This window comes from Aulonocara sp. 'chitande type north' Nkhata Bay, linkage group LG7 (genome assembly GCF_057382095.1).
Source record: "Aulonocara sp. 'chitande type north' Nkhata Bay isolate Kocher_YH1m ecotype deep benthic linkage group LG7, A_spYH_male_GT1.1, whole genome shotgun sequence".
NCBI classification, from domain to species: domain Eukaryota; kingdom Metazoa; phylum Chordata; class Actinopteri; order Cichliformes; family Cichlidae; genus Aulonocara; species Aulonocara sp. 'chitande type north' Nkhata Bay.
In genome coordinates this window covers 69,730,889-69,758,593 of record NC_141350.1, presented here as the reverse complement: position 1 = coordinate 69,758,593, position 27,705 = coordinate 69,730,889, and the positions used below count along the sequence as shown (strand labels likewise).

The 27,705-nt window shown below is 45.8% G+C and overlaps 2 protein-coding genes across 3 annotated transcripts in view; both read right to left on the bottom strand.

Annotated features, from left to right (window-relative positions):
• Nucleotides 1-273: 273 nt before the first annotated feature.
• Nucleotides 274-14,391, bottom strand: LOC147326891 (fibroblast growth factor receptor substrate 2-like). The gene is made up of 7 exons (XM_086302293.1): nucleotides 8,926-14,391; nucleotides 5,546-5,614; nucleotides 5,372-5,463; nucleotides 4,270-4,456; nucleotides 3,197-3,331; nucleotides 2,400-2,563; nucleotides 274-1,582 (listed from the first exon to the last, which is right to left on the bottom strand). The coding sequence occupies exons 3-7, from the start codon at nucleotides 5,435-5,437 to the stop codon at nucleotides 557-559; spliced, it is 1,578 nt and encodes a 525-aa protein (XP_086158419.1). The 5' UTR covers nucleotides 5,438-5,463; nucleotides 5,546-5,614; nucleotides 8,926-14,391; the 3' UTR covers nucleotides 274-556.
• A 138-nt stretch (nucleotides 14,392-14,529) lies between these two features.
• Nucleotides 14,530-27,705, bottom strand: part of ptprbl (protein tyrosine phosphatase receptor type B, like) — a 30,264-nt gene continuing 17,088 nt past the window's right edge. For both annotated transcript variants that reach the window (XM_086302291.1, XM_086302292.1), the window contains 22 exons: nucleotides 27,133-27,396; nucleotides 26,160-26,423; nucleotides 25,794-26,063; nucleotides 22,706-22,969; nucleotides 22,315-22,581; nucleotides 21,768-22,058; nucleotides 21,416-21,694; nucleotides 21,187-21,336; nucleotides 20,541-20,817; nucleotides 20,198-20,310; nucleotides 19,985-20,090; nucleotides 19,823-19,900; nucleotides 18,862-18,879; nucleotides 18,693-18,774; nucleotides 18,386-18,476; nucleotides 18,229-18,305; nucleotides 17,618-17,752; nucleotides 17,404-17,526; nucleotides 17,103-17,266; nucleotides 16,701-16,836; nucleotides 16,056-16,149; nucleotides 14,530-14,898 (listed from right to left, as the gene is read on the bottom strand). In XM_086302291.1, coding sequence (XP_086158417.1) covers nucleotides 16,060-16,149; nucleotides 16,701-16,836; nucleotides 17,103-17,266; nucleotides 17,404-17,526; nucleotides 17,618-17,752; nucleotides 18,229-18,305; nucleotides 18,386-18,476; nucleotides 18,693-18,774; nucleotides 18,862-18,879; nucleotides 19,823-19,900; nucleotides 19,985-20,090; nucleotides 20,198-20,310; nucleotides 20,541-20,817; nucleotides 21,187-21,336; nucleotides 21,416-21,694; nucleotides 21,768-22,058; nucleotides 22,315-22,581; nucleotides 22,706-22,969; nucleotides 25,794-26,063; nucleotides 26,160-26,423; nucleotides 27,133-27,396 — 3,539 coding nt within the window. In that variant the 3' untranslated portion in view covers nucleotides 14,530-14,898; nucleotides 16,056-16,059. The remainder of the gene's footprint in view (nucleotides 14,899-16,055; nucleotides 16,150-16,700; nucleotides 16,837-17,102; nucleotides 17,267-17,403; nucleotides 17,527-17,617; nucleotides 17,753-18,228; nucleotides 18,306-18,385; nucleotides 18,477-18,692; nucleotides 18,775-18,861; nucleotides 18,880-19,822; nucleotides 19,901-19,984; nucleotides 20,091-20,197; nucleotides 20,311-20,540; nucleotides 20,818-21,186; nucleotides 21,337-21,415; nucleotides 21,695-21,767; nucleotides 22,059-22,314; nucleotides 22,582-22,705; nucleotides 22,970-25,793; nucleotides 26,064-26,159; nucleotides 26,424-27,132; nucleotides 27,397-27,705) is intronic.

Genomic DNA, 27,705 nt, shown 5'->3' with positions numbered 1-27,705 from the left:
TTTACTCTTTTTTGCTCTATAAAATAGTTGTTTTCTTTTAGAATCACTCATCTTAGCAGTAGGATTTACATGAAAAGAGAAACAAATTAAGTTTGAGTGAAAATGTACATTTTTTGCACTCTCTGGTCGACTGACTCAGTGAATCAAATGACTCAAAAATTCGATTCACTTTGGTGAGTGACTCATTAAAACTCGATTCAGTAAAAAGAATCAAATTTACCATCACTAGTTCAGACATTTAAATGAGCTAAACAGACTCCTCCCCAAACAGGCTCTGCAGTAGAAATAAAACCAGACTTTTATTGTGGCACATCTACTGTACATGTAGAACATAAGTGACTTACAGCAGCACGTAGTGACTCGTATAAAAGGCTAAATGGAATGCTTTGTTCAGTAATACTGATTTGTACCATATAAGGAAGTCTATTACATCATCAGCACGCCGCCTCCAGCAGAGGTATGTCATCATCAGTCTGTCTGCAGGAAGTGTCCGGCTCATGGAGTCCGTGTGCGGCTCGGCGTGGAGCCCAGAGTAAAAACGGGGGAGGGGGGGGTGTCACGCCGTGCTTTTGGTGGGCAGCTCCGTGCTGTTGTGTCTCGTCTTGCGTGACGTGCCGTCGTCCCGCGGCCGCGCCTTCTGTAAGTTGGACATGGCAGCGGTGCGCTCGATGTCGATGAGGGCATAGAGTTCGGTGCGGCGGGTGGGGGTGGTGGGGGGCAACGGCGAGGAGGGGGTGCGCGGTGTGTGGGGATTGCTCCCGTCGGAGGTGCCTTTGTTCCCGGCCCCGCTGTCCATCTCCACCTCGATGTAGTTGAGCGTCTTGGGCGGCTCGCTGTGGCCCGACACCAGCGGCCGGCGGAAGTCAAAGTTGAAGATGGTGGGCCCATCAACGCGGCGGCGGGCCGTGTCAGGCCGATGGGCGCTGAGCGGCGCCGTGACGTTCTCTGTGTTGACGTAGTTGTGCGAGGACTCGAGCGCAGCGGACAACGGGTGGGAGTAGGAGTGGTGCAGGTGGTGGTGGGCATGGTGGTTGTAGCCATTGAGCGACGGCGTTTTGGAGCCGCCGCAGCTCTTCTCCTCGTCCTCGGAGCTCGGCTTCCTCGCCTCCCACACGGGCGGAAGCGCTGGCAGGTTCTCATAGTCCAGCAGGGCCGTGCGCCGCTGGGCCGAGTTATTGACATTCTGCAGGTCGGGTGTGAGGGGGGGCGGGCGGTGGCGGCGAGGAGCCGACGAGCCGTTGGAGTGCGTGGCGGCGGGTTCAGGCTCGGTGGGCTTCTCGCCGTGGCCGTTAGTCTCTTGGTGCTCGGCGGCATCCTTCAGCGCCTTCTGCCGCCGCTCCATCAGCTGCCTCTGAACAGGCGTGGGGCCCAGCACAAAACGCACGCCTTGTGGCTCCAGCAACACCTGTGGCTCTGCTGGGGTGGGCGTCGGTGGCGGTGGCTCCCCGCGGACCCTCGGAGGGGGCGGAGGCGTCGGCGGACACTGAGACTGTGGAGAGGTAGGGCTCTCCAGCGGGGTGGTGACAGTTAGCGGGCTCGGCTGCTCCTCCAGGAGCCCCGTGGTGTTGACGTAGGTGTGTACCTGTGAACAGATAGATAGGTGAGACCCAGTTACCTACAGGTCACCATACTGACAAACTTTAAAGTGACAGAAAGCTTCAGGAGCACGGAAAACATCTGGAAACGATCACCTGAACCCTCGGACTGTCCAGGTGTGTCACATCTCTCATTTATTTAGATGACGAGCAGTCCAAGTCCTCCAGGTAAAGCTAACAGGTCAGAGGAGTGAGACACCTGTACAATCATCAGTGGTCCCCAGGTGATCTCTCAGGAGAGTTTTCAGGTAGCAGATTCCTTCAGCTGGACTTTATGTTCTGCTAGTGAAGATCAGACCTGTGTCTACCTGATCTAAAAACTGATGGGTCAGCACTGCAGGTTAAACTCAACGTTTTCTTCAGGTGTTTGATTAAAATGCAGGAGCTACTGTTAACTAAGGTCTGAGGTACAGATTGATGTGGTCGACAGGTTTCTGATCGATTTCTGTACATTACTGTGTTGAAACTAACTGACACAATGCTTTTCTAATGAGGGGTCATTTCAGCCTATTGGTCAACATGATAACATCACAGTATCTGATAAAACCTTCAGGGGCTTGAGGTGTACTTGTGTCAGGTTTAATGGGTCACTATATTGTAGAAAGAGTTTACCAGCAGTCTGGGGCTTTTATTGTGAAAAGCAGATGCAGGAAGAAGCCGTTCTCTGCTTGTGCATAGAACAAAACACTTCCTGTGCAGGTGTATTTTAACCATGCTCAAACGTGACTGGGCAGTGCTGCTGAAAGTGCACACAGAGCTCAGGATGTCCCGCCCCCGACAGCGAGGATCGCAGGTGAGACTTACCGCTTCATCGGCCACCAGCAGAGGGTGCGTAGACTCCTCCCCCACCGACGGCAGCCGGGTGCTCGCCACAGACGGGTGACGACTGGATGGGTGAGATGGTGCCTCGCCTACAGATGGGATCCGCGTGACACCATTTGGCACAGACGGCACCGAGTAGCCAAGAGCTGCAGCCAGAGGGGAAAGAGAGATGGGAGGAGTTTAGTGAGTAAGCATGTGACCTGCACCTGTAAACGTCACATGGTAAAAATACACTAACACCTGAATTTCATGTTGAAGGACAGGACTCTCTTCCAGACACTCTAAACCAAGGCACAATGTACATTTCAATTCCTTTAATTTTAAATATGTTTATATTGTCTATCCTGTAAAATAGTCAGATGTCTATTCATATTAATGTACAGAATTCACCTGCTTGCTGCTACTTCTGCACATTCACCCAGTGTATATACTATATGTCTGTGTGTGTGTGTGTGTATGTATATTTAAATATATATATATATATATAAATAATGTTCTTCCTCTACACCCCCCCCCCCCCCCCAATTTTTGCACATGTCGAGGAGCGTGTCAGGCTACATTTCACTGTGTGTTATACTTGTATAACTATGCATGTGACAAATAAAGAACCTTGAACCTTGAAGGCTTTAAGATATTCAAGCCTCCAATCACTGATCAACAGGAATTGACATGAACCTTCACTTCATCTAACAGCCACCAGAGGGCGACACAACAGAGATTTGGTGCTCTCTTTCCCTCCCCACATGTCATTTCACTCCACGGTTGTCAGGTGTTTTTACCTGCAGGCGTGAGCGCCGCCTGGTGGCTGGGTTCCAGCACAGCCTCCTCCACCACGCTGATGCTGTGGCTGTGCATCACCTCCTGCAGCATGTTGAAGATCTCCTCAGCGCGAGCACACTTGAAGGCAAAGATGCCTGAACACACACACACACACACACAGGTTAAAATGAGCACCCACACCTGGTCAGGTAGAAACAGCCAGGTTTAAACTACAGAACACTGAGTTTGAATTAGGACAATCAAACTGAGCTCAGGTGAGTCCAGGAGGAGGTGGAGCTTACAGGTGAAGTCACAGTGAAGGGTTCACCAACAGCAACAACATTAAGAACACTTACAGGTGAGATCAGTAACAGGTAATCTGGTTACTGTGGTTACTATGCTGCACTCTGTCAGCTGCAGCCTCACCCACAGGAAACAGGAAGAGAGATGAGGGGATCGGTCTAATCTCTGAAGACACAAACAGCTTCCTGCCCAAGGAGGCAATCAGCAGGCAGGAAACAAGCCAATCAGAGCTGAGGAAAGTTTTTCTCATGTCACTAGCACGCTATTGTGGTGGGCGGACCCAGAGTCATGCTCTGGATGAGTGATGCTGCGACTGAGCATTTGCAGAAAAATGCACATGATCTACAATCACTGAAGTGAAAATTTAGCTCCTCCTACATCTAAGAGACGTTCCTACGATGGACGCTGAGCGGTGGGAGGAGCTGCTGATCAACTATCAGAATGATCCAGATCAACTGGTTTTCTATTGATCTGGATCATTTTGGTGGTTCTGCTGACTCCTCACAGGAACCAAAGCCAGGTGGATCACGCACCACACACACTGCAGGCAGGTTTTGACCCACACGCTCTTTCACCGACAGCTGATCAATACTGATCGGGGGCGGGGCAGGACAAAGGACATTCTGCTGAGACTTACTAGGCCACCTGACCTAACGGCCCCTCCTACACCCCCCTCCTGACAGCGAATCATAGCAAGGCAGAGACCAGAAACAAGAAACACCTTTAATCAACACACACACACACGATCTTGTGGTGACCTCATTTCCTGTTGGCACACACGGATTCTTACCTTGGCCCGTCTGGCAGCGGCGGCCGCTCTCGAACGAGAACAGGTTAGAGTCGTAGCCATAGCGGCGCAGGCACAGATAAGGCCACCTGACGTCATCGCGGCGATGGGTATGGAGGACGAGCTCGGCGTCGGTCAGCTCCATCACTCCCGAGCCCAGTTCGTTTCCATCGTCGTCCACATTGATCACCTGACGGGCAGAGAGAGAGAGAGAGCGTCATGACCTCTGACATTTCACGCCTTTACCGGCACCTCACCCAGTATCGGCACACATCTGCAGAAATCAGTGAATCTTAATCCTGAGGATGAGTTTAACGGAGCGTGCTCTGTCTTCATGCTGAACACAAGACGTGAACTTCTCACGGCCTTGTGTTCAGAAGCAAACAAACATCTAATGCCACCTACAAACTGACGGAGGTCGTGCAGCCTGCAGCTGCTCATTTAAGCCCGAGGACCTTCTACATCACAAACATCTCCACAGACTGAAGTTTTATTTAAGCACCACATGGCGGATCTTTGTTTACTATGCAGTGAGACAGCAAACGTAGCCCGTCATGATCACACAGTTACTGCCGGTGTCACTCTGTGACATCACATTTCATTCTGTTAGCTGCAACCAACCACACGACGTTACAACTATGTCAGTTTGTAAGAGCAGCGCTCAGTGGCGTGAATCAGCATATGTGCAGCGTTTCATGTCCCCTTTAAAGGGACAATGCACTCAAAAATTTGGATAAGACCACTGTGACCCGGAGAACCTGCGCCCTCTCAATGAGGCGGATATCACCTCCTGCCTGCTGGTCATAAATTATTGATGATTTGAGCAATCAGAGGACGAGAACTTTAACCACGTGACCTGAAGACTCTCCTCCCTTTTCTTAGATCAGCTGATCTCTGACTCATTTCCCAGCATAAACCCGTTTAGACTTACAGCCCATTGCTGTTACAGCTGTGGGAGCTGAGGCTCCGCCCACAGCCCAACCTGCTCACCAATCAGCCACCCTCACGTGGAGACACGTCGGCAGGTGTGCAGCAGGGCTGTGAGTAATGAGCGAGCGACGGGACGTGTGGGCGTACAGGTGAGGCAGGCCGGGGCAGGACTCACCTTGAATTTACTCTGATGATTATCTGGAATCGACTCTTTCTCTGGACAGCTTAGGCAGCTACCCATGGCTTCTTCAGAGCACCATCTGATGTCTGCAGCAAGGAGAAGGCACGTGAGGAAACATGGCAGCACCCAGACGACGCACGCACCCTGCTCCCCGATTGGTGGACTCACCTAGATCCTGCCTCCGGTAGCCCTGCTTCCATCCTCAGAGCCGTCAGGGGTCAAACAGGAACAGCAGCTCTGCACAAGAAACAGCAGGTGAGGCTCAGTGCACCAAAATAAAAGATCACACTGCCCTCTGACATCACTCTGCATCATCAACAGTCTCGGTTTGTTTGTTTTTTGCATTATTTTGTCTGATGATTTTCAGGTGACATTTGGTGTTAAAGAAGAAGTTGATGTTTGGCATTTTGCGCCACACTTCACTCGTGTTACTGTCACCTTAATAACACGACAGGCATTCATGAGGACGCCAGATCGCTTTGATACCCTGACCCTGTGACCATTGCTCAACGCTTCCTCATTTCTTCTGTCCAGTCTGACGATAAGGTGCCGTGACCTCTGACCCTTCTGTTTTTCTGCTGCCGTTTTTCTTTTTCATCATAACAGTGCTCCTGTTAATTAAACAAATTATTTATGTTTTTTTAATATAAAAAAACATTAGCTGGCTTTTGGGATTGTTACGCAGTCTCCAGTTGCAGCACGCCACTTCAAGCTGCCGCTGCCGGATTACTCTCAAAGACAAAAACGCTCTAAAATCATCCTTCCACAAAAAACTGTTTAAAGAGGCTAAAACATAGTTCAATGCTCGGATCAATGTCGGCTCAATCACCGATCGCAGCGTGTCTCGTTTTCAGAGCCGTCACACAGTCACTGATGTGCTGGCAGAGGGTGCATCACACATCCTGTGACACTCTCAAACACAGCATCGGTCTGCGCTTTCATGCGTCACAGAAATCTCGATCATTACTCCTGAAATCATTTTTGCTGCTGCTGTAATGACGCCGCTCTGATGATCCAGGCTGAACTGTTTACGTCTGACGGCTGCCTCTCATTGGTCCGTCACTTTCTTTGGTCGTTGCTCTTAATGAGATTGGATTTTAAAGTTTCTTTTCATTCAAATGAATTCTTTAATTCCTTTTCATGATTTTATTGGATGGAGGAAAACTGTCAAATTAAAAATAATCAGAATTCACCTGTTTAGTTTTCTAAACCTGAGACGGTGCTTTCTGCAGACTCACTGGGAGCTGCAGGAAACCACTGCCAGATCCAGATTACGCAAGTGAAGCTCAGTTTAACAAATGAACTTATTATTTTACAGCTTCAGCGTGTGAGGGCGTTCAAGGCTTTACTCACTCACTTTAATCATTTGCCCGACAGACAGCCCCGCCCGCCCCGTGAGCCGGCGCCTTCGCTTGCGCTGGACTCAAACAGGAAACGATTATAAAGCCGTCATTTTTATTTACAGGTGGAAGCAGCGACCGAACGCCGCATAGCTGACACATACGTGTCACTGTCCAAGAAAAGGGAAAATGATCTTAAAACAGCCTCTGACCAGCTTCAGAAAAGAAAATAAACTTTACCTAGCCTTACCATATCTGCTTCAGTCATCAATAATCAATAACTAGGTTTAGTTTCATTGTTTTCAGCTGCAGAGCAGTCAAGTGTGTCTGAAATCATCAGCTCCACCTCAGTGCGGTCACACTGGGTCAACCCACCGGGCGATGGGTCGGCATTTGTTCCATTTAGCAAAATTCGATGACCCTTCATCTAAAATCTGACACATGAAGATTAAAAACATCTACACTAATCTGAGCGCATCACAAACTTTTACAGCTGATTTTTATGCTTTTATTTTGAAGGTCCGAGTGACTCTGTTTACTTTCTGTGGGTTAAACGTGCTTTAACGAGTTTCGGCGTTTTGAAGTTTTATCCAAAGCAGGGTTCAGATTCGGGGACAGATCAATATCCAGACATTAATGCAAGTTATTATCAATAAATCTAAACATGACGACGGGGACACGCGAGCCCAAAACATCTCACAGCACTGATCCATCGGGTAAGCAGAAGGTTGGAGGTTCACACCGTCTTCATGTTGGCGTGTTAGTATTTTGGCCTTTTCCGTGGACCAATTTACTGATTTATTTTTTTTCTATTCTTATTTTATTTTTGTGATTCACCTTTTCTTCCCATCTCCTGTGCTGCAGTTAATTTTCCTCAGTGTGGGATTAAATATAACGTCCATGTTTATGTAGAAGTGACATGAAACGTCTCACCAGAGTCCATTCACAAAAACAGATTATACCTGGCGGGAAACTCGGCCACTTTTTCACGTTTCACTGAATTACCTGTGATCCAAACAGACCCTGCGTCACAGCAGTAGGGACAGGGGCAGACCCGGAGCTCACCTGTTCTCTCAGGTAAAAGTCCTGTTTTCCTGAATGGTGTCTGGTGAAGAGTCGGGGTGAACAGCAGGAAACCACGATGACAGTCTCCTGACCTCACACTGTTTTTCCTTTAATCTGTCACTCTACAATCAATCTTCAAAGCTTTTTACAACCGCATGTCCCAACATTTAAACATTAAAAACCTTTAATCAACTAATTATCTGATTAATCAGCCAGCTGTTTCTCTTCCAATCAGGTAATTAACAATGATTAGTAATCAATAAATGGATGAAGTCTGAATTTAAATGAAAAAAAAAAAACGTTTTTTTTACTGATTAGAAAATACTAAGACTGGCTGATATTGATCTGACTGATTTCACCCAACCCTGTCAGTCTGATGGGTTTGATGTTAAATTAAGCTATAGATGAGGAAGATAAAATAAAATAAACTGAGGAACGAGGATTGTAAATGTCGACATCCTAGAGTTGATCGATCAATATAAGAAATCTCAATAACCTATAATAATCAGCTAATCAATATTCCAAACCCCCACAGATCCTTTGACTCAGTCGTTCAGATAATTATTAGCCTGTTTATCAATAAATAACGAAGATAATTTCCTGCCAGAAGAGTTTAAACGGTTCCCTTATAGAGCACACTGATTTTTGAAGGAAGGTCTCTGGAGCAGCTGACTGATTAATCAATAAAATAACTGACAGATGATAAGATGAAACTGGCACCGATTGATTAATCGATCACTGACTGAATGAAAGCAGCCTGATCTTTGTGTTTCTGTCCTTCCTTGTTTTGAATCACTCACTCAGAATGCGTGTGTGTGTGTGCGTGCGTGCGTGCGGGGGGAGGCTGAAAACACTGACTTATTACTTTACCACAGTGTGTGTGAGATAATGGCCCGTGTTTCTTTCTCTCTGGGTCACAGCCTCTCCCCGCGAGGCCGCGCCACTCTCGCCCCGCTCTCGGTGAACTTTGTTGGGCTGACAAACTTCGGTGTGTGGGTGTAATGGCAGCTAGCAGCACGGAGCTAAGCTCAATAAGCTAACCGTGATTTCAGCTAATTAGCTCGGGGCTACACACCGACGCACTCCGCCCGCTCGTTCCCACAAACATCCAACAAACAGCCCGGGACAAAGAAACATACTTACGGGGCTACTTCGCCGTGTCCGATGGGAGCATCCAAACCGCGGGACGCCCTTGGGGCCGCTCGGCAGCTCAGATTGGGGCCGAGAAGACGCTGGGGCAGCTAGCGTTAGCCGCGGCTACAGCCGCAGATCCTCCATCTTTCCTCTTCGCCGCTGAGCGCCAAAAAACAATTACAACTTCTTCCAGCCGCCGCTAACGCTGCTGTCTGCGCCGATTAACCAGCGGGAAGCGGCTCAAACCCATCGACGAGCCTTCGGGGTACTCTGCAGACTTCCCCCGCGCGTCCTCACACACTTTTTTCGCCTTTAAAACACTCTTTGGTTCACTCACAGCGTCCTCTGTTCGGCCTCACTCCGACAAACTTCCGACACTTCACAGCCTTGATGTGGAAAGCCCGCCACACGGCGCATGCGCGGCCTCTGGAGCTTGGGACAGCCGGGGCCTCTCCCCGCCAGACGCCGAGACACACTGCAACTAAACACACACACAGCTACCAAAACACACACACCTAACCATAATCTAACTGTGATGCTAAAACCACTTTCTGAGTCTCAACAATGTCTTCAAACTTGTGGGGACGGGCACTTTGTCCCCATAAGGCCTCTTGGTCCCCACAAGCATAGTAGTGTTCCAATTTCTGGTCCTCACAACAATCTAAACATGGCACACAGACACACACAAACACATGTCAGGATAACAGTGTAAGTGATCAAAAGTCCTACAAATTTCTCATAAAATCCTGAAATAACTCTGTAACAGAAAGTGTCTGACCTTTGACCTTTGGATAAGGACAAAGGTAAAAGCACGTGCAGTTCAGCGTGGGCTTAATGGGGGTGGGGGGTTGACCTGAAACCTTGGTAGACAACAGTGAATTCAGCCGGCTGCTTTGAGACAACCACGGATCGATTAACAAGACCAAGCAGGAACAAAACCGCTCTTCAGACACGCAGAGATCCTTAAACCTGCGTTCTGTCCGATGCCCAGCAAGACTCCTCTTCGCCTGCTTCAGGTGTGAGCTGCAGGTGGTAAACAGGAGATGGTGGGTTTGAGTCCCAGTGACGCTGAGGGGGAACATCTCACAGGCAGGATGAGTGCTCGCACAGATGAGGTTTCTTCTTCCTCATACCTGAGCTTCAGACCAGAGTAATCAATATCCTGCTGATCATTCTGAGGTCCAGGTTTGAACTAAGGTCACATGCTCTTTACAAACATCACACGCTTGCTCTGATCTCACTGACAGTAACAGTTATTATAAAACTTTTATATGAATTATTTACATGTAATTTAGTTATTTTGTAAAAGTCACTAAATCAGACCACTGATCAGAAATGATTCAAATATTATTGATAAATCATTAAACCAGTTTCATTCCTCACGCTGTTACTTTATTAAACTGATCTGATTTTAAAATGTTAATTTAATAAGGAAACTATAATCTTCTGTCTCACTAGCATCATATTCTTATGGGCAGAATATCTTTAGACTAATGAATAAAAAATATATTTTATTTTATATTCATGGATATAAATCTTCTATTTTGTAACGAGTAGAATAAGATTTTTATTTCAGTCTACACTCTGCAGCAGATAACATCCTTCTGTTATTTTTTTACAAGGTTCTTCGCTGTTATTTTGGGCTTTTATTGTGAAAAGCTGGGACAGGAAGAATCCATTTTTTCACATTATTATAACTAATCAACCTTCCTATATTGATCAAACAGCGGTGATCAAATAATCCTCAGCTGATATCTGTTTGAATCGCACGACTTCAGAGAGGGAAGTTTAAATTTTAGTCTTATTTTGGAAGCTTCAGCAGAGTTTTAATCTGGGTTTATCTCCTTCCAGAGGAATCTGGATTTACTCAGCTCCTCCTGTCAGATCCCTGTTCTCCACCAGTGCTGGGTCTAGAACCAGATCCTTGTGGTTGCAGGACGTTGGCGTCTTTAGCGCAGTGTCAGTGGAGAAGAGGCGAAAACCTCCTTGGCCGTGATGAGCTGATGATACAGAAGGTAAAAGCTGTGACTGAGTTAGGACATGAATGCTGTTTGCGTCCTCTGAAGGAAAGGAGCTTCAGTGCTTCCTTTCCAGTATTTAAGTCTGAAATCATTAGCCGTTTCCGGCCCGGGTCCAAACTTCGCTTCAAGTCCCAAAGTCGAAGAAACACTGCGGCACCACTGAGACTTACAAACTGTCTAAATCAGGGGTCGGCAACCTTTCTGATGACTAGTGCCATTTAAAATTTCCTCAGAAGTCAGTGTGCTGTATGATTGCATTAGCAATCAATTTAATAACAACGCTCTATATTAACAGTTACACACTGTATAGAATAACTTTATAGATTATTTGTTGGCAGATGTTGGCAGCTATCAGCACCATGCAGGACAGACGAGCTCTACAGAGGGTTGTGCGGTCAGCTGAGCGCACCATCCGCTCCGAGCTCCCTGACCTGCACTCAATCTACAGCAGGCGGTGCTGGACCAAGGCCAGGAAGATGGTGAAGGACCTCAGCCATCCCAACAACAGACTGTTCTCTCTGCTGAGGTCAGGAAAGCGATTCCGCTCCCTGAAGACCAACACAGAGAGACTGAGGAGGAGCTTCTTCCCGCAGGCGATACGGTCTCTCAATCACACCACCACACAGTACTGACCCACACATATGGTTCTTACACACACACTGGACTTTCTGGACATTGTTTTCACTTCATCACTTAAATCACTTTAAGCATATTTGCACTGCACAAGACATAATGTGGATCGCACAACACTGGTCACTATATTCTTCATTTCCAGTTAATACTTGTACAGCTGCTGTTATTGTGTATATATTTATTTATATTTCTTCATACATTCTTATATAGTTCTATTGTGTATTTTGTTGTACAGTTATTTCATTTTCAACTTTAATTTATATATTTTATCTTATTCTTTCCCAGTTAAATTTACCCTTCATTCTAATTTGTGTTGTACAGTTATTTCATTTTTAACCTTAATTTATATTTTATTCCTTCCTAGTTAAATTTACCCTTTTTAATTTTTCATATTTATTTCCTATCTTATTCATAGCCTTTTCCTTTTTTTTGTTTTCTTTAGGTCATGAGCAGTTGTCCAAGCATTTCACTACATATCGTACTGTGTATGACTGTGTACGTGACAAATAAAATTTGAATTTGAATTTGAATTTGAATAGTTATCAGCTACTTTGACACAAAAAAAGACTTCTTATCCATAACAGCAAATGAACTGTACAACAGAAAATACAAATGCTATTTATGGTCTCCTCACAGCAATGATAAGAAAAATAAACTGGGCCAATATGGCATGTTTGGTAATACAGAGATACACATTTATGTCTTTTTTCATTGTAGCTGAAGTCCGGGACAAACTGTGTTCCTTCTCAGCTCAACACGAAACGCATAATATTTTCTCTGAATGCGGGGCGATTTCATTTTTACGGGACTGTTGGCAACTCTAATAACAAATCTTATAATAAAATAGTGATGGTAAATTTGATTATTTTTACTGAATCGAGTTTTAATGAGTCACTCACCAAAGTGAATCGGTTTTTGAGTCATTTGATTCACTGAGTCAGTTGACCAGAGAGTGCAAAAAATGTACATTTTCACTCAAACTTAATTTGTTTCTCTTTTCATGTAAATCCTACTGCTAAGATGAGTGATTCTAAAAGAAAACTATTTTACAGAGCAAAAAAGAGCAAAAACATTTCTAAAAATTAAGCAATTTCCTATCAAAATTGCTTAATAAACATTTATTTTGTTTATTTTTATTTTATTAGTATTTTCCTTAAATGTGTTAAATATATATTTTCTCATCTAAATGTCCACTGAGCTGTGAGCCAGGGGGCGGTAATGCGCCTTAACATTGATTGCCAACCAAGAAGAAGAAGAAGCTGTGAGCCAGGAGGGAGGGGGTGAGTAGCTCAAATGTGCTGTTAGCATGTTAGCAGAGCGATGCTACTGTGAACCGAGGAGCTATTGTCTTGATGTGAGCTTCTACTCAGGGTTTTTTCTTCCAGTTCAGAGCAGAAATCTTTTTGTTAAGAAACTGGATGTTGTGTTTTTCTCCACAATTTTAATTATAAGCTAATACATTGCTGCTAACAGCAACAGGGATGAGTCAGTGAGTCAGTTGGGCTTGTGAATCATGATTCATGAGTCAGTAAAGTGATTCTCGAGTATTGAACGATTCGTTCATGATTCGCACATCACTATAATAAAATAAAGTTCACTATCAGTAATGTCATAGCACCCAACCAGCTGTATAGAAACTCCGTCATGCTAGCTAGCACGCAGTACGAGTTATTGTAACTGACTGTAAAAAGTCAGCGCAACGAAAATAAACTCCACCTAAACTTGGTTTATATCTGACCCAGATAGACTGCAGGTCATAACTTCTTACCTGAAGTTCAGTTCACCTGACACGCAGACCGGCGGCTGCCTCGGGTCTCTCCTCCTGCCTCCCCTTTCTCTCATCCACCTGCTGGCCTCCACCACTTGCTAATGTTACTGAATCTGTGGAAGCACCGCCATAGCCACCACCAAACAACTGAGTTATTTTTACACACCAGCCAGCATCTGGCCAATCCACCACCTTTCATTGTTTATACCGTTACAAAAATAATAATAATAATAATAATAATTGGGCCACCGAGCAAATGCCTGGTATGCCGATGGCCAGTCCAGCTATGGCCGTGGCTTGCCAACCCTGGGCACGAAGCCTGGATCTGTAATAAAATGATCAGTGTGGCTGCTTTACCAGGTGTAGCAATTAAGTTTAACATCCAGGCATCCATTAAAAAGGAAAAGGATTTATGAAGTTTAACAGATTTAGAAGTTAGCAGGAAGTTAGCTCGCTAGTTTACACCTGAACATGATATAGCATGTTCTGACTGAGAGATTGATTATGATAGCAGAGCTATCAGAGTTACAAACTGCTTTCACCAGATAGCAACACAATTTCGATCCACTCCTCACATGTTAACCTCTTCGACATGTCAATGGCTGTGAACAAAGAGAAACTTGTAAATAACTCATGAAAGAATAAAGTTACGTTGAAACCAAGCACACCATTGGTTTTCTTGTGACATTACCAATAAGTTTGATGTGTCACATGGTCCTCTTCCTATTGAAAAAACAAAAGTTGTATCCAAGATGGCCGACTTCTAAATGGTCACCATGGTCACCGCCCATCTTGAGGCGTTTGCCCCCTCACATATACTAATGTGCCACAAACAGGACTTTAGTATCACCAACCATTCCCATGTTATTACGCTGTATCCATATAAATGGCCTACCCTGTATAACAAGATACAAAGCATGTTAAAAACACAACAGACTTATTAAACGCAGAGTAGTTTGGACCCGGAAGCAGGATTTATCAGATCATCAGTTAAAGACCGGATAGGATCTCCTTTAGGAAGCACTGAAGCAGGAGAGGAGACGATTTCGTCCCATAATTCATAGTGAAAAACATCTTTTGTTTTAGAAGCTTTATGTTCTTTTTTTTCTTGCGCTCAGAGTTCAGTTGTACTGAAATAATCCTGCTCAGATTATCATAGAGTTTCTGGATGAATAATTAGAGAGCTGATAATTTTGTGTTGTGTGTTTAATAAGCTGCTCACATACAGACGAGCACAGGTACACTTACAGGTACAAGCACAGGTAAACTTACAGGTATGAGCACCTGTGACAGAGATATAAACAGGACAACAGAAACTCAACCAAGAAACTGGAGCCAATATTCCAGCAAATCAAACACATAGGAGATGATACAACCAATAATCTATAGATAATCTATACAGAAAGACATCACACAGCTGAACATAAATTAAAACAAATTAAAGTTATAAACATTTCTCTGTGACATACGAACACTGTAGAAAAATATATGGACATGTCTCTCTGAAGAGCTCAGCAATGGCTCAGCAGTCAGTACAATCGTTACGGTCAGGGTCAGCGTCTGTGGAAAGGACCAATAACCCATCAATAAGCCGTCAGTAACCTGTTAATAATCTGTCAATAAGCCATCAATAACCCATCAATAACCTGTCAATAATCGTCATAAAACGGCAACAACCTGTCAATAACCTATAAATAAGATGTCAATAACCCATCAATAATCTGTCACTAGCCTGTCAATAACTTCTCAATAAGCCGTCATTAACCTGTCAATAACCTGTCAATGAGCTGTCAATAGCCTGTCAGTAACCTGTCAATAACTTCTCTATAAGCCGTCAATAACCCATCTGTATCCTGTAAATAACCTGTCAATAACCCATCAATAATCTGTCATTAACCTGTCAATAACGGCTCAATAAGCCGTCAATAACTTCTCAATAACCCATAAATAACCCGTCAATAACCCATCAATAACCTGTCAATAACCTGTCAATAACCCATCAATAATCTGTCATTAACCCGTCAATAATCTGTCATTAACCTGTCAATAATCTGTCATTAACCTGTCAATAACCCGTCAATAACCTGTCATTAACCTGTCAATAACCCATCAATAATCTGTCAATAATCTGTCAATAACCCATCAATAACCTGTCAATAACCCATCAATAATCTGTCATTAACCTGTCAATAACGGCTCAATAAGCCGTCAATAACTTCTCAATAACCCATAAATAACCCGTCAATAACCTGTCAATAACCCATCAATAACCTGTCATTAACCTGTCAATAACCTGATGTTAATCTGAGGCTCCACGTCTGTTAAATGGTAAACAGACTGGTTATAGTGCTTTTGTTCTCTGTCTGAGCACTCAAAGCGCTTTACACAGCTAATTCATTCACCCAATCACACCCATTCACACAGGCACTTCTTCTAAGTTTAAGTGCTGAGTATCTAACATTCACACACATTCACACTCCGATGGATGCATCGGAGAGCAACTTGGGGTTAGTATCTTGCCCAAGGATATTTGGCATGCAGACTGGAGCAGCCTGGGATTGAACCACCGACCTTCTGGTAAGTGGCTGATCTGCTCTGCCACCTGAGCTACAGCCACCCCGTAAAAAGGACCAATAATCTGTCAATAATGTGTTCATAATCTGAGGGTGGTAATCTGATATGTAGGATCAATAATATGAAGGTTATCAATGACTCACCGCCTCACATCCTGTACATTCCCTCCTGCTCGCTGCGTAGCTTCCTGGCTCTGAGAACGTCTCTGACACACTGATGCAGGTATGCATACTGCACCTGTGGAGAGGTGGCAGGTGAGTCACACCTGAGCTCAGATTACAAAATATCATTTTCAGTCTGACAGCAGAGATTATGGGATTATTACAGGAGTCTATCATTTCAGCCTGGGGGATTATTTTAGTCACCTGTGACTGAGTGCCTTCAGGTGTTTGTCAGGACCAGTTTTAGAAACACAGATTAGCCAGTCAGGACAAACTGAAAAAAACCCGTCTTGTAAACAGGAGATCTTGGGTTCCGTTGATATATTTAATATTTACATTTGCTCAGCTCAGGAAAGCTCTCAGAGGACATCTCTGGACCATCTCATAGCATCAGACATGAAAACAAATTGAAGTATGTAAATAATAAGTCTGAACTCATTCAGGTTCTCAGCAGCAGTTTCAGTGCTGAAATCCCAAATGTGAAATTTCAGTCATCATACCAGATTAAACAATTTTCAAACTACAAATATGGCTGACACACAGAAAAGGAAGAGTCGATTAAAAGTGCAGAGATAGATGCCACATAACGGCATACAAACGTTTGCCCCCATGAAGCATTGGTCCTACCTCAGTCTGCACCATGTGGGATCGATGGAGTCGCAGGTCAAACACGGCGCTGTAGATATCCACCGTGTCTTTGGCGTCCAGTTGCTGCAGCACTCGATCCAGGACAATGAAAGTCCCCGTCCGGCCCACACCGGCGCTGACAAAAAGACCAAAGTCCAGTCAAAAAACACGTCGTATACTGACCACAGCTAATGAGCAGGATGGTCCACATTAGTCCACAAACACAAATTAGCGTGTTATACTGGTGAAAAACATAAGGGTTCTCAGACTATGAGGTTTCTGTTGGTTTAGCTATAATTACTTCTCATCTGACCATGTGATGCTTCACACAGTTTGAGATTCTAGGAATTCAGTGGTTCGTCACTCTGAAGAGGCTGATATTTTAAGGGCACAATGAGGTACCTGCAGTGGACTACAGTGGCTCCAGATCCCGAAGTCCTGTTGACGTAGTCTCGGACAGTACGGACAAACTGGATGAGGGACTGAGTGGTCTCTGGGACACCGTGGTCCGGCCACACCGTGTAGTGAAACTGACGAACCAGGCGGCTGAAGCCGAGCTGCTCCTCCTGCAACGCACAGTCACATTAAACTGAGGTGGGATCGTTTTCTTGTTTCTCAAGAATAAAACGAAACAAGCGTTCGAGCCGTCTTTCGCACTCAAACCGGTTCTGTAACAAAGATGACAGCTGTCAGTGAAACGTACGCTGTAGATGTTAAACTCTCTGATCGTCCACTCAGGTAGAACCGATTCTGACAGCATCTGGACGATCAGGTCTCCGTAGTACAGAGGATCCTGATCGAATGGCCAGTAGTGATCACATTTCACCTGGATGGAGGAAGAGGAGGAAAACCTCACTGTTTCAGGCTGATGAGTTTGTGAAGATGGTTTCTGTAATCATTGCCTCTGTGCTACCCACCCTTCCTTTCTCCACACACTGAGTGACCATCACCACATTGTGGACATTCTGCTCCCAAACCATCTTCCAGAAGTCGTCTTTAGTTCCAGGCAGAGGACCCTGTGTGGCGATGTACTCCCGCCGGAAGCTGTTACCCTGAAAACAGAGAGCGTGAACCCCCCGAAATTCGGACAACCCCTGTGACTGACTCATAGGAGTCTATGAGAAAATGATGCTACTGCTCACACGCTCTCTAACCTCGGTAAACACTTTATCGTCTTTGTCTCAGGTTTCAGAGACCAGCTTCATCATCTCGTCTTCACCCATCCTGCTCTTAACTTCTAAATGAGTCTTTATCGAGATCAGTCTTTGCAATGGACTTCTTCACATCCAACCAAAATTAAACCCTGTCCTAACTAAGCCAGGTGTGTTTGTGTTGCAATCATTGTATGGTCACCAAAAAACACCGACTGGCAAGCTGCGAAATGAAGTAACGATGAAGGAGAAGCTATTAGGTGGCCCTACTCACCTGAGTAAAAACTAAGATGCACTGCATGTTTTTATGTTTTCACTCTTTACTGCTCTTTGAAGGAGTCTCCAGTGTGGTGCATGTCAAGTCTGTACTGACTTACTGGGATGTAACTGGCATTGATGTAGTCAGAGCAGGGGTCGTCATCAACGTAGGACAGCTTGACCCTCGTCGAGTCGTCTGAATACGAGAAAGGCAGTTAGACCCAGACCTTCTACAACCCGGTGATCTCTTATTGTGTCTGTGGGCTCTTGACTCACAGGGCAGGATGTTATTGTATCGGTTCTTTCCCCGGTTCTCCGGCAGCAGAGCCGAGTCCAGAGGCTGGTTACGACCGACGTCCTTCAGATCCTGATAGGGAGAAAATAAAAGCGATTCACAACACAAACAAAGGCCCACTCTGAACACTCTTAAACGTCAAAATAGTGAAAACAGACAGGATAAACCCTGGATCTAACATCCTTCACAATCCTCAATGTTGCCACAAGTTTTTTATTCTTGGGGGATGTGATATGCTGAAGCTGGGGTCTTTCAAAGAGGAACAAATTAGTTTTATTGATTGCTGACCTCATACTCCTCTGACATCAGGTAGTTGGAGTCAGCCTGTAGTTTGCTGTAGTGAGACTCAAAGTTCACAATCTTAATGGGACTGCAGGAGAAAAGAAAACATTTAAAACCAGAAAAATTCACAAAAGGTCAAAGATGAACCTGAAGCAGTGTGAACGGGATTACAGACCTGGAGATTCGACGGCTGCTGAGGAGCAAAAGGCAGGGAGAGAGAGAGAGAGACCTCAGAGTTTAAACCTAATGATGCATTTTCATCTGTACACACATGCAGTACTACATGCAGTACTACATGCAGTACTACATGCAGTACTACATGCATTAATCAGAACCTCCTCTGAAAGAAAAAACAAGCTGTCACAATGCAATCACATGTCTGCAGAAACAAAGGCAAAAAGTACTCTGACTGTAGTATCAGTTCAGTTCTGATGCTGCCTGTGATACCTTCAGCAGGTAAGGGAGCTGAAGGTGCTGCAGCACCCCCTGGTGGATTTTAGAGGACATGCATGTCCATCAGTGTATCATGCAGGTAAGGGAATTCCAGAAAGCTGATTCTGTTTATTCGGACATCTTCAGTGGGAGACACGTTTCATCATCGTCCAGGTGACTTCTTCAATCTCAGCTGACTGCAGGTTTCAACCTTATGAACAGGACATTTGCACAGTGACTGAAACTATCGTCCTTCCAAAAGACCTGTGGAGACCATCTCTGAATCGAGGAGGGGGCCTAAGGGTCACCATCTTACAATGCTGTGAGACTCATGGCCATCGATCAATGATCACAGATCGGTGATCGTGACATTTTCCATATTAATGATCATAAACTGACCTCACAGCCCATTGGTCACCAGTGGTGCTAGACTCAGTCATTGTGCAGGTGCTTATAAGGTTGATACCTGCAGTCAGCTGGGACTAAAGAAGTCACCTGATGATAATGAAACATTTCTCCCACTGAAGACGTCCAGATGAACAGGATCAACTTTCTGGGTAAAAAACTCTAATGATTTTATTTCATATCAACGGTGGTGAGAGTTTGCACTCTTACTGTTTCATTTCAAATGTGTTGTATTAGTGTTATGAAAGGTGAGTCACTGTGCAAACATCCCTGAACATTATTGATTATTGATTACTTACCCTCTGACACCCAGCTGGTTCCCCGCTGCTGCTCTCTCTCTCCTCATATTTATCCTGACCTCCAGCCTCTCTTCCTCACTGGTGGAAACACAGCAGCACCGTTTAACCTAAACAAAGATAAGCAGGTGTACCTTACAGACAGGTGCATCCTCTGATACTCACACTTTGCGAGTTCTGTGCCTGCAGACAAACAGAGCAGTGATTCCCACAATCACAGCAGCGAGGAAGAGTCCAGCACTTACACCTTCGATGACACCGCTCAGAGGCTCTGCAGGAGGAAACACAACTGTGATACTTTTCTGAATTTTTCACCTGCACCTGCTCGTCCCAGCTTGACCTCGGGTGTATTTTAATCGAGCTAAGGTTTGTTCTCACCAGCCTCAGTGATGATGGGCTGCGATAGGCAGGTGTCAGAGAACAGTGGAGACAAGACACTCAAGTCCTTTGCATCATCATCAAACAGCTGAGTGAAAGCTCGGACGCTGATCCTGGAGACAAACACAGATGCCCCTAAGGTTATTCACGCAACGCCTGACCTTAGAGGTAACGCTGGAGCAAAAAGTCTACAGGGCTGAAAGTTTCAGAGATGATGAGCTGGTTCTAACAAACCATTAAGGCTCCAGGTTTCTGGTCAGTCTACCGCCCTGGAGTGCTGCAGTTTGGAGGAAGTGGACACGGAGTCAAGTACCTGACATTCATGCAGAGGATTTTTCAGTACCTGTAGGCAGTCTTTGGCTTCAGGGGTCCATCACAGAAGTGGTTCAGCTCTCCACTAGACTCTGGGTCCTGGTCTGAGCCTCTGGCATCACAGGTGCCCCCTAGCAAGTCCATCCCAGTCCCCAAGCTGATGTTAAAGCTCTGGGTGGTGCTGTCAGGGCTCTCGGTGCATTGGCTGGGGAAATAGCTGGTCTGGTAGGACCTGATGGAGCTGTTGGAGCTGTAGTCCAGGTAGGAGGGCAGTGGGTGCTTCTGCTCCAGCTGCATTAGGCTAACATCTTCAAAAACAAACCAGAAGATTCAGGATTAGATTATTGCATCCTATTATCTGTCCATCCATTATTGTTTCCGTTATCCATCTATTCATTTGTGTATTATTAATGTCAACATGCACTCATTATTATTTCATCATCATCCATAATTCCATAATCCATCCCATTATCCATTATTTATCCCAAAAGAAGAGGTATGAGGGAATGGTAAAAAAAAATGACAGAACACACAATTTAAGGCCGATACCACCAAGTGAAGTCAGGTGACCAGAACAACAGGAAGGAGATCCAAGAGGAGTTACTACAGATTCTTTTTAGGAGGATCATCCAATTAGAAGAATTCCAGTAAACTGGCCTTATGTGGATGCTGCTCACCTTCAGACTCAGTCACCACTACAGTGAAGTACTTAACAGCTCCATTAACGTCACTGAACCAGCTGCAGTTAAACTGGAAGGAGATGGAGGACTTGGTGACCACAGCAGACTGCTCACTGACCCGGGTACCGGAGGGGGGCACAGGAGGACCTTCAAGAGTCAACAGGAGGACAGCATGTTAAACACCCTCCGTCATGCTGAGGACATGTTAACTTCCACTCGCTCTTACGGTCAAGCATGGTGACCACGTTGTCCTGAGCCTCGTCGCTGGGCTTCCCACCAGACATGACCTTCACAGAGACTGTGTAGTGTTTGTGAGGCTCCAGCTCAGTGATGATGTAGCTGTTGGAGTCCTGCTCAGCGAGTCTGGAGTACATCAGTGTGTGGGAATCCTTGTGGAGACACTCGATGGTGTAGGAGTCATAATCAGTGTCCGGGGTTACCCAGGAGCAGGAGATGGAGGTGGAACTCTGAGGGCGACAGTGGAGGCTGTGGACTCTCTCTGGCTCTGTAGACGAAAGTAATGGAGTGAAACCACATGACAATTCACATCAGAATTGACATAAAGTGCTGCCACCTACTGGTGCGGATGCTTTTGCGGATAGGTGTGCTATAGGTAGGTGTGGCCCCAGGCTCTGTGGTCCCACTGACGGTGCGGAGGCTGAAGTTGTAGAGCCGTCCAGGGAACATCCCCCTCAGGATGCGGTTGCTGGACGTCCGGGTGTGGTACGGATTGATGATGGACAGCCGGTCCCGAGGAGTCCACTGCAGGTCAAAGTCATCATAGTCGGAGTCCACAGGGCCGCTCCATGTGATCTCCAGGGAGGTGTTGGTCACCCCCCTGAACAAGATGGAGGCAGGTGGTCTGGGAGCTGAGGAGGGACAGGATTTGTTGCTGATCAGAAACTATTCCGATTCGTGTGTCTCTGCTTAAAATTAGGATTTCTTCTGTTCTGTTCCTCGTGTTTCTAGACTTTATGTTTTAAAATGTCTCTTGTTACTTTATGTTGCGACTGTGTGCTGCACTGATAAAACTGGAAAAATGCCTTTTGCTAAACCACTGAAACTGCTGACTGAATATCAAGGAATACTGAGGTGATCTGAGCTCTAACAGAAGCTGCATCTTACCCGTCCGGCCCAGGGTGCTCGCCCTGTTGCTGAGCCCGCCGCTCTGGCTCAGCACCTCAGCTCGATACAGGCGACCCGCTACAAGGCCTGAGAAGATGAACCCTGTGGCCTCTGAGCCCAGCTGATGCATGGCCTGCTGAGAACCGTTGGGGTTGTAGAGATACAGCTGGTATCCACTTAGATCACCTCCACCATGCTCCCAGTTTACCCAAAGACTGTCAGACTGGTTTCCACTCTTAGCTTTCAGGAACGCTGCAGCTGACGGGACTGAAGAGAAACACGATCACTGATACAATCTGCAAGTCCACTCTTCGGGTACAGAAGGCATAATATCCTTTACATTTTATTTCCAGTCAAGGACCGTGTACTCTGGAGGACCAGCTGGTCTCACCTGTTCTGGTGTAGATGGAGGTCTGGTTGGTCTGGTCTCCACTGTGGATCTGGATCAACATCTTGTAAGGAGCACCAGGTCTGAGGCCCTGAAAAGTACACTGCTGACTGTTGGACTGGACGCGCTTTTTCTCGTGCAGCTGGTCATTACGATCATACAGAAAAACTTCATACAGCTGAAAGTCTCCCTCTGGTGGCGACCAGTGGAAGGACAGGCTGGTGGTGGTGTTTGCAGTGACGGCCAGATTGGTGACCACCGCTGGGTCTACAGGAGAAGGGACGAGGGAAGCTTTTAACTTTCACTAAATTTCATCAATCATACTGTGTACTTGAGGAGAGAAATCAAGAGTTTCTCACACATCACTGTAAATCGATTTTAGGTCAAACCACCAGAACCTGGTGAGTTATTCATCTTCTTTCTCAGTATTGTTCCAACTAAATAGTCTAAGGCAGCGGTCCCCAACCTTTTTTGCGCCACGGACCGGTTTATGCCCGACAATATTTTCACGGACCGGCCTTTAAGGTGTCGCGGATAAATACAACAAAATAAAACTAGTACTGGTACCGAAAAAAAGAAGATTTATTCATAACACACGTGAAAAGACCCAGGAAAGCCGAGTAAACGATAAAAACGATAACAAAATAACACTGAAAACCGATAAAAACCCTGAAAACCAAACATTTCACACCTGAGCCTCAACTCTCGCGGCCTGGTACCAAACGACTCATGGACCGGTACCGGTCCGAGGCCCGGGGGTTGGGGACCGCTGGTCTAAGGGGCTTGGAAAGAAAAGCGTCTGGACGTCTTTAAGTTGCTTGAAGACGTTTCACTTCTTATCCGAGAAGCTTCTTCAGTTCTAGAGTCAAATGGTGGAGAGTCCCAGATTTAAACCCTGTGGGAGTACCCCCCCCCCCACCCCCAAAGGGGGACAAAGGACCCCCTGATGATCCTCTACCTGATCACATGAGCCAAGGTGTGAAAACGGGTGTGGGTCACAATCAGCCAGGGTTTCGGGTGAGCTCATTGTGAAACCTGACCCCAACCCTGGTTTCCTGAGGTCAGATGGCCCAGGATGTGAGTGGGCGTTAAGGCGTCTGGGAAGGATCTCAAAACTGGATTATAGATGGCAGACAGTTTGTGTTGTAAACCACCGCCTCTGTTCAAAGATGGTCGCTCACAGTGGACATAAATGGCTTCTTTTACTCCTCTTTGAAACCATCTGTCCTCTCTGTCAATGTGAACATTGGCATCCCCTGTGGAGGTGGCTCTTCTATGTTGTGCCATGCGCTTGTGAAGTGGCTGTTTGGTCTCTCCAATGTAGAGGTCTGAGCATCCCTCGCTACACTGTACAGCATACACCACATTGTTAAGTTTGTGTTTTGGAGTTTTGTCAACTAAATACTTTCTCAAAATATTCTGACTTGTCTATAAAATGTACAGTGGGATGCAAAAGTTTGGGCAACCTTGTTAATAGTCATTATTTTCCTGTATAAATTGTTGGTTGGTACAATAAAAAACATCAGTTAAATATATATAGGAGACACACACAGTGATATTTGAGAAGTGAAATGAAGTTTATTGGATTCACAGAAAGTGTGCAATAATTGTTTAAACAAAATCAGGCAGGTGCATAAATTTGGGCACCGTTGGCATTTTATTGATTCCAAAACCTGTAGAACTAATTATTGGAACTCAAATTGGCTCGGTAAGCTCAGTGACCCCTGACCTACATACACAGGTGAATCCAATAATGAGAAAGAGTATTTAAGGGGGTCAATTGTAAGTTTCCCTCCTCTTTTAATATTCTCTGAGTAGCAACACTGGGGTCTCAAAACAACTCACAGATGACCTGAAGACAAAGATTGTTCACCATCATGGTTTAGGGGAAGGGCACAGAAAGCTGTCTCAGAGATGTAAGCCATCTGTTCCCACAGTTAGGAACATATCGAGACAATGGAAGACCACAGGCTCAGTTCAAGTTAAGGCTCGAAGTGACAGACCAAGGAACATCTCGGATAGACAGAAGCGACAGTGAGAACAGTCAGAGTCGACCCACAGACCTGCACCAAAGACCTCCAACATCATGTTGCAGCAGATGGAGTCGCTGTGCATCGTTCAAACACTTGGCGCACTTTACACAAGGAGATGCTGTATGCCAGAGTGATGCAGAGGAAGCCTTTTCTCCACCCACAGCACAAACAGAGCCGCTAAAGCACATTTGGACAAACCAGCTTCATTCTGGAATAAGGTGCTGTGGACTGATGAAACTAAAACTGAGTTATTTGGGGATAACAAGGGGCGTTATGCATGGAGGGAAAAGAACACAGCAAGAAAAACACCTGCTGCCTCCAGTAAAATATGGTGGTATGCTGTGGGGCTGTGTGGCCAGTGCAGGGACTGGGAATCTCGTCAAAGTTGATGGACACATGGATTCCACTCAGTATCAGCAGATTCTGGAGACCAATGTCCACGAATCAGTGACAAAGCTGAAGCTGCGCCGGGGCTGGATCTTTCAACCACCCGAGACACTGCTCAAAATCCACTAAAGCATTCATGCAGAGGAACAAGTACAACGTCCTGGAACGTTCATCTCAGCCCAGACCTGAATATTATTGAAAACCTGTGCTGTGAGTTAAAGAGAGCTGTCCATGCTCGGAAGCCATCAAACCTGAATGAACGAGAGATGTTTTGTAAAGAGGAATGGTCCAAAATACCTTCAACCACAATCCAGACTCTCACTGGAACCTACAGGAAGTGTTTAGAGGCTGGAATTTCTGCAAAAGGCGGATCTACTAAATATTGATTTCATTTCTTTTTTTGTAGATTCCAAATTTATGCACCTGCCTGATTTTGTTTAAACAATTATTGCACACTTTCTGTAAATCCAATAAACTTAATTTCACTTCTCAAATATCACTGTGTGTATCTCCTATGTGATATATTTAACTGACACTTTTTATTGTAACAACCAACGATTTATACAGGAAAATAATGACTATTAACAAGGCTGCCCAAACTTTTGCATCCCACTGTATAAAACATCAGGTTTTCCTCCATCACATTCAAAGTGAGAAACAGGAAGTCTTACTTGTCCGAGCCTCAGTGCTGACCCCAACACTGTGGACCCCGCCGCTGGTGGTCTGGACCACCACTCGATACTTCTTTCCTGGTGTGAGGCCGTCAAACTGCTGCCAGGTGTGTCCAAAGGGCTGAGAGACGTTTCTCACCATGCTGCCTCTGTCGTCCAGAACTTGGAGGACATATCCATCAGCCACACCCAGAGCCTCCTGCCAGCTCACCTGGATACTACAGGTGGTGTGGTGGGAGTCCACCTGGAGCCCTGTCACTGCAGAGGGGACTGAGGAACACAGGGATGATGCAGAGCGCAGTAAGGACCAGCTAATCTGTACGACAGCATGGTGTATATTCACTGTACAGAGGTGTGTCCTCTAACCTGTGCGCCCTGTGACCGTGTTGTTGTTCACCAGGTCTCCACTCACAGACTGAACCATGATGGTGTACACCTGGCCGGGCTGCAGGGAGCCGAACGTCACCTCGTTCTGGTGCTTGAGGACGCTTCGGGTACTTAACTTTCGGCTTTCTCTGTACAGAAACACGGAGAATCCGTCTACATCGCCCGGACCAGGAGTCCAGCTCACCATCAGACTGCTGCTGTCTCCACTGTTGCTAACGTGGATGTTCTTCACTTTACTGGGAACTGAAAGATGACAAAGAGCTTTTGATCTACAGCATTTTTGCTCTTTACGTCAAGGTTTAATGATGATGGTAATAATGGTGGTAATAAGTCTTAGTGGTAATCTGGTTAATTGTAGCTACCTGCTGCTGCTGATTTAGATGTAGAGATACTGTTCCCAGAGCAACTGCTGAGAAACTGCAGCGCCACCAGGAGGCATTTAACTTCCCTGATATGTTGTGTACGTGAGTCTAAGGAGCTTGGAAAGAAAAGCGAGGGTCGTGGACCCCCTCCTCTGCCTAACCTCATGAGCCAACATGTGAAAACGGGTGTGGATTTGGGGTGAACCCATTGTGAGACCTTGCCCCACCCTATCATGTGATCAAATGACCCAAGGTGTGAGTCACCCACATCATGACCCTCTTAGGGACACTCACAATAGGGCTTAAAAATCTGGGACTCTCTTAGAATTGGAGAAGCTTCTCAGATGAAACAATTCCCAACGCTTTTCTTTCCAAGCTCCTTAGACTGACCTGGCTGACTGAGAAACTTCACAAACATCTTCACAGACATTCTCCACCTGACAACAAAGTGCAGGACTCTACAAATAAGCCGTAACAGATTTTCAGGATGTTTTGTAAACTGTAAATTACCAAGATTTTCCTTTTTGAACATGGAGTGCTGGATTATGTGGTGTGATGTTTAGAGGCAGCAGACCTCTGTGACCTCTGACCTGTGCGACCCTCTATGTACCGGGCCTTCTGATTGGTGCCGCTGTACGTGGAAACTATGATCTTGTAAAGCCGCCCAGGTGTGAGTGATGACAGGACGCAATCCCTCACACCGCTGCCCAGAGTGATGGGAGGAAACACCTTCATGTCGCTGAACAGCAGCTGCACTTCGTAGTGATCCACGTCACCCGGAGCTGCCATCCACGTCACCCGCAGGTCCTCGGTGCCCCGCCTAGCCAGAGTCAGGGAACGCACTGCCGCCGGGACTGAAGGATGGACATGACATGACCCACAGTTAGTCTCCAGGAGCCTCAGAGAGCAGATTTGCTTTGTTTTGAATTTGAAATGAACAAGGACGTTGCTGCTGTTTAAGCATATCAAAACTCCTGCAGAGATACTGAGAGACAAGAACATCTGCTGATAAATGGCTGTATTTGTATAGCGCTTTGCTAGTCCCTAAGGACCCCAAAGTGCTTTACACAACCTGTCATCCACCCATTCACACACTGGTGATGGCAGCTACATGTAGCCACAGCCACCCTGGGGCGCACTGACAGAGGCGAGGCTGCCAGACA